The sequence below is a fragment of the Theobroma cacao genome, chromosome 9 (assembly GCF_000208745.1).
Source record: "Theobroma cacao cultivar B97-61/B2 chromosome 9, Criollo_cocoa_genome_V2, whole genome shotgun sequence".
NCBI lineage: Eukaryota > Viridiplantae > Streptophyta > Magnoliopsida > Malvales > Malvaceae > Theobroma > Theobroma cacao.
This window is the reverse complement of record NC_030858.1, coordinates 30547593-30563736: the sequence shown is the minus strand read 5'-3', so window position 1 is coordinate 30563736 and position 16144 is coordinate 30547593. Positions and strand designations below refer to the sequence as shown.

Here is a 16144-nt window from a genome sequence, read left to right as displayed (position 1 = left end):
ATTATATACACACACTTTCTAGTATATAACTTATAATGTCTTTTAATACATACACTTTGTATTATATATTATATTTATTTATAAAAATATAATTATTATTATTTAAATTAATAATTTTTAAATAATAAAATAATATTGATTTTTATTCTAAAAAATAATAATATTGATTTTTGTAATTTAATAATAATAATAATAATATATTAAAGGTAACAACCATAGTCACTCTTTTCTTTTCTTCCCCCCGCTAGTTGCTCCTTTTTTCTTGTTTTCTTCCTCGCTACTAAGTGGTAGTTCTTCTTTTATTCGTTCTTCTTCTTTCCTTCCTTCTTCTTTTCTTCCCCTAACCAACCTTTCCGATCCTCCATCATTGTCGCTCCATTTTTTGTCCTTCATTGTTGGTAACCATAAATATTTTAATATTTTTTTATTTTAATTGAGTTTTTAAATAAGTTTAGGTAATTATAAGTTAGTGAAAATGTATTAAGAATAAGATTAAAATAATAATTTTTAAAATTATTTAAAATAATTAATAGAGTTTAAATATTTAATTTTTTATAAAATTAAAATTTAAATATCTTAAAATTAATAAATACTTTATCCGTTGACAACCCTACGAAAAGCTACAACTACAAAGATTTTCTCTTAAACTTCTTAATATGCGCAAAAAGAAAAAGAATTAGGTGATTTTTTTTCTCATTTAAATTTAAATGTCAAATCATCAAAAAGAAAAAGAAAAACCTTTCATGGCCCAGAATCAGCATGCGTTCCATGGGGCTTGTGTTGCATAGCATATTGCTCGATAATAATTGTTGGCTGAGAAGATGGGTTCTTTATCAGGTTTCTGTCCACGTGGCTCAAACCCAAAGAATTGCTCTAGAATAATTGTGGGCTGAGAAGATGGGTTTTCTATCAGGTTTCTGTGCACGTGGCTAAAACCCAAAGAACAACCATAAAAGTCAAAAAGGAAACAACATTTGCAGTTACAGAAAATAACATAAAAAATCATCAACTCAACTCAAAATGAGTTGCAGTTTCACTTGAATAAATTCAAAAATATGGAGCATTCGTCTTCTTCATCAGTGTCAAGCTTAAGCTTAAAGTTAAAACCTCCTCCTTCATTAATGACCAGTAACCTTAATGCTAACTCTTACTGGAGGAAGAGGAAGAAGGGAAGGAATTGCTTGCTTCAAGCCTCTGCAATTTCTTACCAGAAATTCATTCACTTTGCTCTCATTGAAACCAAACGCCATTCTCTTTTGCTCCCCTCTCCCCTCCAGGTAATGGGTTCCTTCTTTCTTCTTTTTGTACCTTTTAATGAGAATTTTTGGGTTCTTTTTGGTTATTCTGATTTAATTATTCTTGGGTTTAGTGTTGTTTGTAATATTTTTTCCCCATGTATCCTGGTTCTTTTCTATATTGGTTTTGAGCTTTTTGTTTAGATCTCTGAGATTTTTAGATTAGAGTTACCGCTACTGTGTGGATGAATCCTAGTGTTACGTTTATCTATTTCTAGGTTGAGGTAAATTTCACGTAAAAAATAATTAAAGAACAAAGTTTGTGTCTATTTTGATGGTTTGATTATGGAAAATTCTGAGGTAGACTTGTTTATGGGGCATAATTTTTGGCAATATCTTCACAAATTATTACTCTTTTTAGTTGAAAGAAACTCTTAGGCTCAAGTTGGTTGATGCTTTTGCTATTTGCTTTTTGCAAAAAATGAATAGAAAGAAAAAAAAATAAAAAATGAAAAATGAATAGACACAAAAATTATTATCTTATAGTTAATTTATTCATGTAAAGGATTGATCTTTTCCATATGGAAAACAATTATAAATTAATTATTTTAGTTTAGACTGGCCATTTATTTTCATGCAAATTGGACCAAGACAATGTCTTTAGGAATGTTCTTTGTTTATTTACCATTCTGTAATTTGAGTTCATTTTGAAAAGCAGAAATATTTTAGGATCTACTGAAATCGCATAAGGAGCATCAAGAATGTTGCTACTTGCAATCCACCATGCCTCTTCATTGATGAAAATGGGGGGATTATCTGTTCATAAGACATGAAGGGCACACTTCTTTAGGGTGTTTGTTTGAAGCATGGTGCAGTTATTGGCAGTAGAGCTTATCATTTGATTAGCCCAAATCCAGCGAAAGAGCTTGTCAAGTTCAACTTTTAGGGGTTTCTCATGGGTAACAAGGGTTATTAGGTGTCGGAGCCAGACTAGACAAAGAAGGATTTTGGGCTAATCCATCATTTCTTGCTGCCACTACCATTATTGTTTTTGTTGTTTTGGTTGATGCCGTGATGAACATTGCAACAATTGACATACTGATGTGTAAAAATTTTTGGTGTGCTATGAATTCATGATTTACTGTTGATTTTCCTGCTGTAATTGCAATATAATTTTTTCCCCTTTAGGAAAGATATGGTTCTATGATTGCATTGGATGGCAAAACGAGGCTTGAAATGCTATCATTTGAGGCTCCTAGAATCAGACTACTTCGAAGTATAAGCATTGAGGGTGAAGCTATGCAGGTATGATCTTGTAATTTGTTACCTTTAATGTTTTGAGTTCTTAAATTAGAAAAATCATCAAGTTAGTCTTGGGTTTTATAACTTGACAAACTTCCGAGTTTTCTTCTTAAACTATTTGTAATTGTTAGAACTTGTCATTACACTCATGAAAATTGTAGTAAGTTCTTTATATGGCTCATAGATCATTAGAAGCTGTGATCTAGCTCTAATCCAAATATCTAATGCATCTTCTTCTCTTGATAAAAGCCTTATTGTTTTTTTTTTTTAACTAACTTGGTCTTGCCATGCTTTATTTTGTTTTGTTCTTGATGTGGGAGTCTATAGAAATGTCACAGTTCAATTGTTAACTAAGAGTTACTAAAAGCTAGATTTAAAGTTTGAAGGCGTTAATACATTATTGCGGAAACTATATCAGTGTGTAAGTATTCACGCTTGTCACAAGGGTGACCTGGGTTCGATCTCCGGTAACGGTGTCAAAAACTTATCAGTTAAAATTTTACCTACGCAAGTATAAGCAGAGTATCTATACTATAAAGAATTAATTTAAAATTTTACTAGGTACTAAAATTAGAACAATTTAACCTTATCCAAACAAGCAAAATTAAACAACTAAATCAATTACTAAAACTAATTAACCAAAATTTAAACTAAAAAAAAATCAAAGTAAAAGTCAAATCAAACAAGTTTAGGATTACAATATCCTTCATACTTCATCTAAATCTTACCTCTTTTCCTTAACTTATTTCAATGGGTTGAATTGCTAACCTAGAGTCCTCAATTATTTATAAAAGTTTCCCGACTCGTCTTATAAAAATATCTATTTTAATCAAAACACTATATCTTATGTGAATTGAAATTAAATCAAACTCATTAAGTTTAGGCTCTAATTCTAGCTACATACGACATATATGTATATTCTCATCCTATACACAAATCAATTAATATGATCATATGCTATTTTAATTTTAGTCTACACTAAACTCCCTTTCTCAAATTTGTTTAGGTTCCTAGATCAATTTAATTGGTGGCCAATCAATTAAAAAACATTAAGAATAAATTGGAATAAATAATTCAAATCCAATTGAAGCAAGCAAGAAAGAGATTTAAAAATTTAAATTACATGTGAGTTCAACTGCAATCCTAGAAAAATAAAATTAGTGACTCAGAATTGCATAGAGAAATAACAATATATAAATTTCTACTCATAATTGCAAAGATAAAAAACAATATATAAATTTCAATCATTGAGAGTAACAAGAAAAATAAAAACTAAGAAAGAAAACAAAACAATTATTTACAGCCTTGCTTTTTGAGTTTCTGTCTCGACTTTCAGTTTCTTGAATCTTTAAGGGTTCTCTCTTTGATTTCTCCTAAAACATCCTATTTATATTAACAATTTTAATCTAAAATTCCCTAAGTTAACCTACTCACTCTAACTTTTGGGCTTAAAAGTGTAATGAAGCCCAAATATCAAATATCATCTTTAAAATTTTCATTCTCACAGCATTATACCCAGTCATCTTCCAATGTGATTTTCTCTATCTTTGAGGTAGAATTGGGCAAAGTGATATGTATGAAAGTTGTAGTGTTGTCTCTTAGCTTTTCAATGGCGCAAGAATCGCATCATTTGGACATCTGGAGTAGGGGTGTGTAAACAGTTATTTCGGTTAGTTCAGTTTTGGATATCTAATAACCAAACTAACTGAACTCATAGTTAAAAATAATCGAAACCAAATCGAATTCTACAAATAACCGAACTAACCGAAACCGAACTAAGTCGATTAGTTCTGTTTGATTTCCGAAAATCGAACTTGGGAAATTTTTGATTTTTTTTGTTTGTATAGATTTATTTATGTTGTATTTTTTTTTTATAAATCAATACGACAAAGATATTAAAAATGATAATAAAACATTATAATAAATAAGATAGATACTCATACAAACAACAAGAAGTAATTAAAAACATAAATAAAAACAACAATAAATAGTCTTGAGCAAATAACAACAAATCATTAACAATATTCAACAATGGATAAAAAAAACAACAAATAGTCTTCAACAAATAATAGCAAATCATTAACAGTCTTCAACAATGGATAAAAACAACAAATAGTCTTGAATGCAAATAATCTTCAAAGATTACTTCCTCACCAATTGCCTCTTGATGCCATTAGCAACTTAGCATAAACACAGGTTATACCTTAAAAGTTGAAAAAAGTTAAAAAAAAATCATTAGTTTCAAATAGACTAAAAAAAGGTAAGTTAGAACATATTAAATATTTTATAAATTCAAATAGACATTAGATAACATTAGTACATTACTTGATTACCTCAAAAATTATCAAGTACATTGTCCATTGCAATCTTAGAAGTAAATGTCTATGGCCTTTGGGAATGCTTGGTAGTCATGAATCTTTGTTAATAAAATATGTAAAGCAACAGAGGAAACACTTTCTAACACCTAAAGCAAACCCTTATTTATGGCTGATTGATTGAACCTACGCTGAATTTTGGAGCTAAAACTACTTTACAATGAGCTCAAGTAAAGTTAGACAACATAGACTTGGTTTGAAGAAATACTTTACAGCTATTTGGTCAATACCCAAAACCTGAAGCACTGCATGTAATTTATTCCTCTTGAAAAGCTCTTTCCTTCGTAGTTTGTCCTAGGAATCAAGCAAGGAATCGCAAAAAGTTTTATCCTTATTGTCCCAACTCCAAGGGCTTAGTTCCTGCTGACATACCCTTTATAAAGCTTCAGTTTGTGCAACATTTTTCTCATCTCTCCTCCTTTGATCGACCAGTTGAAAGTCCAAACAAGGAGGAGAAAGAAACATCTTTCTATGTTCTTTTAAGACTTACAAACAAAGCAATATAAAAACAGAATAAAAGCAGAGCATTTTATAGGGTATTGATCTAGGTTCAAACAAAGCCTACTGATTCTTCCTTTCATGCATTCTCAACCTAGTTGGTGTATTACATATCACTAACTTTCTTTCTGTCATATTTCCATGAACCAAACAAACTCACCCACCCTGAACAAGCGATAACCAAAATTTTAACCAAAAAAAACTTACTCATGCTCAAAATTTGAACCAAAATTTGAACCCACCCTTGAACATTGAACAAAAGGAACCGAAATGAGAACCAAAAAAAAAATAAAAAACTTACTTGATGTGGGAAGGGTGGAGGATGGCAGCAAGCAAGAGTCAAGAGGAACCGAAGTGATGAACTAAAGAGGAGAGAAGAGGGTGGAGACGGCAGATAGAGTAATAGCTGAAGAGAAGAGATTAGGTTTAGGATTTATTTTTCATGTAAAATCCCCATAATACCCTTACTCAAGTTCAGTTAGTTCAGTTAGGAAAATACCAAATAAAACTGAACCAAATTAATTCTAATAACCGAACTATCCTAATCGAATTATCCGAAGAACTAAACTAATGGAATTGAAAAAACTGAACTCACTTCGGTTTGGTTTGCGTTTGCACACCCCTAATCTGGAATGTGAGTTATGGTCAAAACAATGAAACATATGCAAGCAGAATTTTAGATCTTTTAAACACCGTACTTTCCAAAATTAAGCCCTGTTCCCTTAAATCCTACAAAAGCATACAAACTAATAAATGATAGCCAAATTAAAGTAAATAAATATAAAATTAAAATAACTTAATGAAAATAAAGTAATTATAAAAACAACTAAAAATAACTAGATTCTAATTAAAAATTAAGGACTTAGCTAATATTTAATAACAAAATTGGACAAAAATAATTCCATAAAATAGAATTATCATATAGCCTTCTAGTTTCATGAGAAATTTGTCCCAAAAACTGGTTGAGGTCCAGTATAGAAAGGTAGAAGAAGAAACTACTCACAGAACAAGTGGATGTAGGGTTTTAAACAAACAGAGAGAGATGCTCTTTCTATGTCTTGGCTATTTAGGTCTTTGCTTTCACCTTAGTTAGTGCAAGTGATTATTGCATTAGTAAAAGCCATGCCGTTTGTCTATTATTTTGTATATACTATGGTTTGTGCTTTTCTTGATACAACCTCTGTTTGGTCTTTCTCTTGGGTAGGTATTGGATTTTGCTGCCTTTCCAAAACCAGAATTTGATCTACCCATATTCTGTGGCAACTTCTTCACTGCTGCCAATACAAACATAGTCGTGCTGTAAGTTTTCTTTATTTTCTTTCATTATTTGTGGAACATGATGTTTACTCAATTAGAATGAATAACACAAAAGTCGAAAGGTGTTTGCATAGGCTTGTCACCTTGGAATTCATTCCTCTAGAAAAATCATTGAATAGAGGGGATCGATCCCTTTAATAATGGGATTGATCCTTCTTTAAAAGCTTTACAGATTTTGCTTATGGAAAGGAGGAGATTGATCCTTTGAGCTAGTGTAGCTAATATCAGTTAAAAATTGCTGGTTTTATGCTGCCAAATTCGGGATTTTTGAATTTTAACCAAATTTGAAATTTCAAACATGTTAAAAAATCACTGTTAACTTGTGGGAATCAAAAGTTTGGGTCAAAAACAATTTTTGAACCATTTTGGCATTGTTTTTTCAGATATCCCAACCATGCCTTTTTTGCATTCAAGAGTGATTAATGGTATAGACATGATTTATGCATTTGAAACATTTGAAATAATGTTAAGCAACTAAGGTACAAGCAAGCGTGACCAGCAAATCCATATTTCAAGCTTTCAAGGGTGCAAACTCAAGATTATACAACAAAAAAAACCTTAAATACCCTTGTAGCATTAAAGCATGGTATCATTCACTTAAAAGGTACAAAACAAGTTCATAAGAATTTTAGTACACAACAAACTTGTTTAAGTCATTCAAGGTACTTTCAACATGTTCAACATGAGTGAATTTTTTTTCAATCAAGGACTTTAGGCCTTGACCAAGTCAAATTGTTCCACATATCACTTAAAAGGCATAAAGTTCATTAAAACCATAATTGTAGCACCAAATTCACTCAAACAAGTTTAAATATGGTAAACTAAATAGTATAAACCATTTAAAGCTTAATATACTCCAGGTTTTGAGTTTTTAGTACGGTAAACCCTATTTTTGCTTGGAAATGCCATGTAAAATAGTCAAAACTTGTCAAGCTCATTTTTGACCGTTTTGAACTATTTCAACAAGTTCCAGATGATAAAAAAAAGTTGTTCAAGTGGTCATTTGACCTTATAACCAAGGAAATAAAGATATTAACTCTGGGAACTTCGCTTTTCAAAAAAAAAAAAAACTCCGGGAACTTCATATTTCCTTGAAAAGGTTACAAGAATGGGCAAATATATTTGGAATGCATTTTAAGCTCTTTAAACCATTTAGAAAAGTTTGAATCAACAACATTAAATTGTTCAAATTCATGCCCATGTTTGTTTAAAAGTAGGATTTGTACTTGTAAGCTTGAAAAAGCCTTGAAAACTTGCATTTTAGCACTTAAAGAATTAAAATCATTTCAAGTTAATCAAGTTTCTTTGTTTGAACAAGTTTAAATAATTGAACTCAAGATTTTAAAAAGTATTTTCTCTTTGAAAAATTGTTGAAACGAAGTGTCACATTTTAAGGCTTTATTTTGCGAAAATGATTTTCAAAGTGTAAATCTTGAAATCTCAAAATTATTAAGCTTTTTATGGTCCCACTAAGTTTGTGCATAAATACAATTCAATCAAATATTAAGCACAAAACTCAATTGCACCAAGCATGTCAAACATATACCATAATATCAAGCATTTAAGTACAAGGATGTGCTTATGTTCATTCTCCCTTAAATTGAAATATAAATATGTCTCAAGAATATAAGTACAAAAATCAATTTCACTAAGCACGAGAATATATTTATAGCAAGATTATCAAGCATTCAAGATTTAGAACAAGTGGATACTCAATTTTAGGTTTATACCTCCTTCAAGATTATGCAACTTATAACATGTATCACAATAAATGAATTTTGCATAATCAAGACATATCAGTAAATCTCAAAGGAGAGTTGTCAATAAAAATTTATGCACCTAATGTTCAAATAAGAATGGGTAACCGAATTTTTCATTCAAATGAACGAATAGCTTTTGGCATAGAGATTGCCCGTTCTCCATTTTATGTGTTTAGAGAGCATCCAATCTTCAAGAAAATATTTGTTTCTCCTTGCTCTAACGCACCTACAAGAGACATTTATCACTTGGTTCTTGGTACCCAAATTGCTTTGAGTCCTTGAGGGTTGGTGACCATATCTCTTGTCCCTTGAGGAACCCATACTTGTCTAATCTTAAAAGGAGCATGTCTTCTATTAGGACAAGTGATTGAAGAATGACCATGAAAAATTACAATGATTGCTATAGCTCATTTTGGCACATAAGTTTTTCTTGAAAAGCTCTTGTTTTCATTTATTAATTCTTCATATTTCTGTTCAAAAATCTCATTTTTCTTTTGCCATGCTTCAAAATCCATTTTCAATTTCTCATTTGTCTTTCTAAATCAAATTTTGTTTTCATCAATAATTCATTTTCAACATTGAACTTCGAAATCATTTTCTTATATTTCAAATTCATTTTTCATATTCAATTGCGAATTCTTCAAAAGCTTCTTGCAATTCTCCAAATGAATATGAATTAGGTTCTCAAGGTGAAAAATTTACCTTGGGTTCTTCAAGAGCCATGAGGCATGATTTGATTTGCTTTGAGGATTGACTTTCATGTGATTCCTCATCTTTATTTGTCTTGTGTCACTTGTTGAACATTGACTTTCACAAAGCTTTTCTTCCATTTCCTCTTCCTTTTTTGTTATCCATACAATTCTTCTATCTTTTCCCATATTTCTTTGGCAACGGAGCACTTTGAGATCAAGTTGAAGTTGTTGAAGTCTAATGCCTTATAAATTACATTCATGGCGCTTCCATTAACTTGCATAAGCTCTTTGTGTTTCTCAATCCACTCTTCACAACTTGGATTCTGGAAGAGCTTCAAAGCCTTCAACTATAACTTTCCATAGTTGCATGTCTTGTGCCATTATAAACACTTTCAATCTTGCCTTCCATTAAGTAAAGTTAAAATTGTCAAGCATCGGAGGTATGTTGATGGAATCTCTCTGAACATATTCATTTGAGCCATAAAATCACTCTAGGTTGCTAGATCTACAAAATAGAATCCAAGCTCTGTTACCAATTGTTAGCTTAATTAGAATGAATGATATAAGAGGAAGTGAATTGGATTTCTAAAAATCTTCTTTACAAAATAAACTTTCAAAAGAAATATAACAAATATTAAGATAGTTAACAATTCAATAATTTTTTAATTGAAAGTAGATGCAATAAAGATAAAGAGTGAAGTGTAGAGAGTATTGCAAACTTGATTTATAGAGGTTCGGCCCTTCCTCTTGGATTTTGCGTTCTCTCCTTTAGCTTGCTAAGGAGTTGAATCCACCATTAATTTCAATCAATACAAATACCCTTTCAAAGGTTTAGGTATAACCTCTCTATCTTTTAAGGCTTAGATAGAACCTCTACACAATACTTTTTAAAGGCTAAGGTGTAACTTGCTTATCTTTTAAAGCTTAGCTGGAACCTCCAAAGATTTGAGTGTTTGAGAAAACATACAAGGAAGCAGACCTCTAATAAGTGGATATTGCTTAGTGAGTACAAGTTTACAAGGAGACAATATTGAAGATGATTATGAAGAGTAGAAATGAAAACTCAAATGGATTGAAGATCAGTTGAAGGCTTTGAAAAACTTGGAAAAACATGAAAGCTTGCTTTCAACTTGTTTCTTGTTTCTTATCTTACTCTTCTACATAGATGACCAAAGGTAGTGTATTTATGCGTGCAAATCTTGTTGGAGCCAATGCTTAGCGTTGAATATAAAAAGAGTTGTGGCTTTGCTGAAATTCTACTTTCATTACTACCAATGCATACCTTTGGGATTGATCCTGCACTTGAAATTTAGAAATCTATGAGTGGGGGATTGAACCCTCAAATGGTGGGATTGATCCCTAACAAGCAGCAAGGGATCTTTTTGCTTCTGTCCAAAATGGATTGATCCCTTAACTCTTGGGATCAATCCTTGTAGCTTTGGCTGGGGTGCTTTTTACTTCTACGGGATTGATCCTCTAACCCTTGGGATTGATCCTTGTGGCTGTTATATTAAAAAATCCTCTTAATTTGAACCTTCTTCATTCAAGAATCATTATTCCTATTTAGTATGACTTTAAATACTTGATAAATACATGAATTGAATTTCATTAAGTTTTTAAGATTTTTGTATGTTTCTTAAGCCTACAAGGAATCATTTATTTTGATGAATTCAAAATAAAACTTATTATAGCAATTTGTTTATTTGCTTTTGTCATTTCAAAATAGGACTAAATTTAAAGCTAATACATGATAAGGAGACAACTTCTCTTAAGTGCACAGTACTCAAGTCTCTTTCCTTGTCATTCTTTTGTAGCAGACATATCTAGTGTTGTGGAATGAGATTTTCTGTTGCATTGCCCATGGTGGCTAAATAATTTCTTGTGTTGGCTTCCATTTCTGCACTTGTTCGTGGGTCAGTGCTCCTCATCACTTGACATTCTAACGACACACATGGCAAACCAAAGAGTGATGAAGTCAGTTTGAATAGAATTTGAATTAACTTCTTAAATTTGTTTAGCTCTAGAGTTATACCATGTGAGCCCTAAGGAGACACATTAAGGAGCCATGGTGGAAGTAGAAACAGTTTATAGGCATGCAAGATGTTGCAAATTACCAGTGAAACCACCAATTGTATATGTCTGCATTTTATTACTTCTTTGGGTATTTCTGATACTTTGAGCAGCCATCTGCCTCCTTCTGTCCTACAAAGAGAGAAAGAGATGACAAGAGAAAGAGCCAGATTGACATCCTTATGATACAAGATTAATTCGCACTAAGTATAGCTTTTTCTGTTTTGTTGTGTATATTAGTTTTATATTTCCAAGACTCTATGCAAAGTTTGTATGTCTAGTGATTCTGCTCATGGTTGACATCAAATGTTTGAAAAATAATTCATGGAGGCCTTAAGAAATTTGCTTTGTTAGATTGAAAGGAGAACTCACAGCTTTGGAACTTATCCTTGATTGATCATTTATAGGGACCTGAACCCTTTGCATGATGTCAGTAGTCGAAGAGGCTATAAGGAAAGGTACTATGACAGCTTAATGCCTTTAGGTCTCAAGTATACTGAGGTAAATGAGATGTTTGGAACCAGCACATTATGTAAATCCCGATTTTGATAATTATTTTAATCAGTTTACTGATCGTCTCTAAAATTTATGCGATGGTGACTGAACACAGATTTCATGCAGCTTTTACCTTGGGGGGGAAAGCTTACAAGTGAATCTATAAAGTTTTTCTCACCAATAGTGATATGGACCAAGTTTTCTTCAAGCAAATCCAAACATGAAGTTCTATATTCTGCATTCATGGAATACTACAAGGTAGATGTATTCTTCTGGAAAATGTTGTCATTGCTGGACGTAAATTGGGAATGATAATTGGCGTTGTTGTTTGTCTCTTGGAAACTGTGCTTAATTTTCCTACTTCATGATGCTCTATTAGACATGGATGGAGCTAACGGAGCAAGCAGTGGAGGATACTGATCCATCTCAAATTAGGTGCAATCGTGAAGCACAGCATAGATATCTAACATGGAGAGCAGAAAAGGTGATTATTCCATGTTTTCCCTTTCCCTTACGGTCTTTTTGTTTTTATGAGCCTATCATGTCTGTTAGCTTCAGATGGGGCCTTTGGAGTTGATTTTTTCATTGCAGTTCAACGAAGATAAAATAATTGATTATAGTTGCAAATGGATTTTTTAAGTTTTTGAATAGGGAAAGAGCAGATAAAACTATCTACCTAGAATTGTTTGTCATCCCCATGATATTATGTAAAGAAGTAACTAAATGCATGTCACTCTTGCTTCTTTAATCAACTCAGCATCGTCCTTGGTTTCAGTTGCTGAAATTTCCTACTTATTAAATTATAGAAAAGCTTGCGTTATAACTTATTGGACCATACCCTATTTATCTGTTTGGCGTATCCATATTGAGGATGGAAACATGTCATTGACTCATTTTTAATCAACTAAAGCTTTTGCTATACTCTTTTTTCTAATGTGGTACTATAGGTAACCAAACAATCCTGTGTTCAATTCTTGGGACTTTTCATTCTAGTTATTTCAAATTTCAGGGTAGCATGAGACTTAGCCTACAGGTACAATTGAATTGGGTCCACAGGTAAAGTGCAAATGGGCTTGGAATTGATTCCTAGGAATAACATATTGTAGACTTCTACATGTATTCATTGCTTGCATCAGACCAAGATAAAAGCTTATTTTTTTCATGGATATCCCAGGACAGTGTAGTGTCCCTGATAAACAGGTGGCATACAAAACCTTATCATGAATATTTTCTTGTGTTGGAAGTTGCATGGTCAGCTGTTAAGCCTAAAAATTAAGTGTGGTTACATCTGAAAAATAATCAAGTAAACCATGAAGATAAGACCATATTCTTGCTTTGTGCAAAAAGCAATGGTTAGATGAGGGGCACTTTGTATCAGATAATATTTTCTTCCTGACTATTGACACTTATGATTCAATATCATTGGATAAAGGATCAAGAATAGAGTGTAAGTTGACTGGTTTATTTTCTTAGATGATATTTAATCTTAAACATTTGCAGGTGCTATTGTTTTATTTTGTTGATGTTTTTGGTTCATATGAAAGCAGGATCCTGGTCATGGAGTTCTAAAAAGGTTAATTGGTGAGAAGCTTGCCAAGGTATATTTTATGAATCAGTGAATTTAACGATTCTGTGCCAATTTGCCCTTATAGTTGCTTACTAACATTTGACACTTAATCCTTAGGATTTATTGAGAAACTTCCTTTTCAGTGGCATTGATGAGCTAGGAAGCAAAACATTCCTTGATTACTTTCCTGAGTACCGGAGTGAGGATGGGGCTATAAATGAGAGGCGAAGCATCATTGGGAAGTCCTTTGAAACTCGCCCTTGGGATGCTAAAGGAGAATTTGTTGGTAATGACTTGAGAAAATAACTTGTTACTGTGGATTTCTTTCAGCTCCTAGTTTTCCTGTTTCTATCTTCTCTTGCGTGCTTGTCTTTTGTATTGTTTTAATGTTCCAATCATTTTGTCTTAAGAGTTGTTTCAACCTTTCTAAGGAATTGTTCTATGTTATAGTCATTTTCAGAGTATTTAAAAGAGAATGGCTGTATTCAGCCTAATTATTTTTGTAAAATGGTTATCAAAGTTTTGTTTTGTATTCATAATTTTACAGACTGATTTGTACCTTGGTATGACATTATTACTGAGGTTCCCTTTGGGTAGCTGATCCACATAGCCCATAGGCATAGCTACCTGATGGGAGGGTTTCATGAGTTAGCATTAAAGAGAAGACCAAGATGCAACAAGGTAATTGATTGAGATTGCAATAACAAATTAGATGTGGCAGTTAATGTTATAATATTATGGAACTTGATTTAGGAGAAAAGGGTGTTATTATAGGTAAGCCAAGTGTTATTTCTTCCTTTAAACTTAGGTTCTTAGATTGATTTTCATTAATTCTCACCTATTTAAGTTTTGCTTATTTAAAAGGGAGCCATTAATAATTTAATCAATAATAACCAATAATCAATGCATTAATATTTTGAGGGGAGGCGGTGTTAAAAGAAAGTTCATATTTGTTAAATTGTGAGTATTTTGAACGTATAAATATAATAAAAGTCATATTACTATTGTCACTTGATTAGTTCAAAGTTGGATATTTGTTTCAAAATTTTAACATAGTATCAGAGTAAGTGCTATCCCTTCTATTGGTCTCATCGTGTGTCTCTTTTTGTGATTCATGTCACGTGATAGATTAGTAATCTTTGCTCAAGAGAGAGAATATTGGAAGTACTGATAAAAAATAAAATCTCACATTTGTTAATTTAAAAGTATTCTGGATATATAAAATTAACAAAAATTTCTCTACTTATTGTTAATTAGTTTTAGATTGGATGTTTGTCTTCATTTAATATTAAGTATATGTATATATTAATTGTTCAATAATTTTGGTTTGATTTTGTTTTCTCTAGAATTAACAAAAAATATTTACAAGAGGAGGCATATCGCTAAATAAGATATTATCACTGTATCTTCTTTGATTTGGTTTGATTTTTTTATTGTTAAGATGAATAAAAAGGAAAATAAAAAGTATATAATATGTTGGGTCATTGAATTGGAAAAAATCGAAATGCTTCAAGGCATGTATTAGTGTCATTGTCTTTAAGGTTTTATTCGTCTTCACTAATTATGTGTAGAAGGGTTACAGGTGATAAGTCTCAAGAATATAATGAAGCCTAATGATTAATTGCGTTTTGCGTTGACAAAATCAATCTATTGAGTATCCACTGATGCAAGACTATTTGGAATTTTATATGATATTCTGCAGTAAAAACCATATAGAAGTAAATTTGGAAGAAATTGAAAAGAAAGGAAAAGAAAGGAGGGAATGTTCTTCCTTGTTGTTTTTGTATTTTTTTTCTTCAGAAGAGGGTCTTATTTCTAGGCAATGAAACAGTTTTCCAACAAATACAATTGTTTGTTTTAAACAGAAATAGATTTTGTCTGTTTCCAGCAATTATGTTTGTTGGTAACCAATAGACATAATTATTTTCAAATACATTTTCAAATTAGACATAATTGTTGTGTCTATTTCTAACATTTACAATTCTCTATCTGTTTCCAAAAGTTAATAGTTATAGTTTATTGATCGATTTTTTTTCTTTTTGAAAAAAATAATTTTTCCAATGACTTTCAAAAATAATTCTACCAATTGCCTGCATCTACATTGCTAGGTGTCCAAGAGCCAAGTGCCAAGTGCCATTGTAAATAATTAAATATTAAATTTAATTAATTTCAAGCTCACCCAAGCTCAAAAAACTCATTGACCGTCCATTGCCTACTAAAGTCCAATAATAACGGACTTATATTCCTTTTTATTTAAATGACTTGTTTTCCTTTTATTTTTTCAATGGTGGATTTTATCCCACATTCATTATTGTTGAAAATATCCAATAATTCCTCACTATTTTCAAAATAATCGAACTTTTTGATAATCTTGAAAATCGATTGTATAAATGAAAGTGTCTTTTAATTGAACCTTCACTTAGTGAAAATGAGTTAAAGTTAATAGAAATTGCATGATAGACTATGCTTTGAACTAGCTATTCTATTTAGTTAATCGAACACATCTAACATAATGACTTTAATACCAGTAAATGCATAGTATTCGATGACGTTTTTATGGCCATACATCAACATCCTTTTTTCATGAGTGCTATTACAGTTAAGCTCATGAGCTCTTTAGAAGTAGCCATACTTCACACTCACATAGGTAGATCTTATCAAGAATGCCCCCATAACTAAAACATTCTAATAAAATTTATGTTATAGGTATATTAAAAATATATAACTCATTATTCCCTTACTATTATGGATACCTAACACTTTATTTAGGATGGAATATAATATATCATATTATAATGCTAGTAGCCACATACAGGTTGTGTATTTTGTCTCA

General features: G+C 31.4%; 1 protein-coding gene across 2 annotated transcripts; it reads left to right on the top strand.

Moving 5' to 3' along the window:
* On the top strand, window positions 970-13855 carry LOC18589938 (phytochromobilin:ferredoxin oxidoreductase, chloroplastic). Of its 2 annotated transcripts, none has more exons than XM_007015136.2 (8): window positions 970-1277; window positions 2424-2540; window positions 6615-6709; window positions 11657-11750; window positions 11871-12002; window positions 12124-12228; window positions 13292-13342; window positions 13455-13855. In XM_007015136.2, exons 1-8 carry the CDS (start codon window positions 1056-1058, stop codon window positions 13461-13463), a joined length of 825 nt encoding a protein of 274 aa, XP_007015198.2. In that variant the 5' UTR covers window positions 970-1055; the 3' UTR covers window positions 13464-13855. The 2 variants fall into 2 exon arrangements, with proteins under 2 accessions (XP_007015198.2, XP_007015197.2); XM_007015135.2 differs by having other exon boundaries at window positions 13429-13855.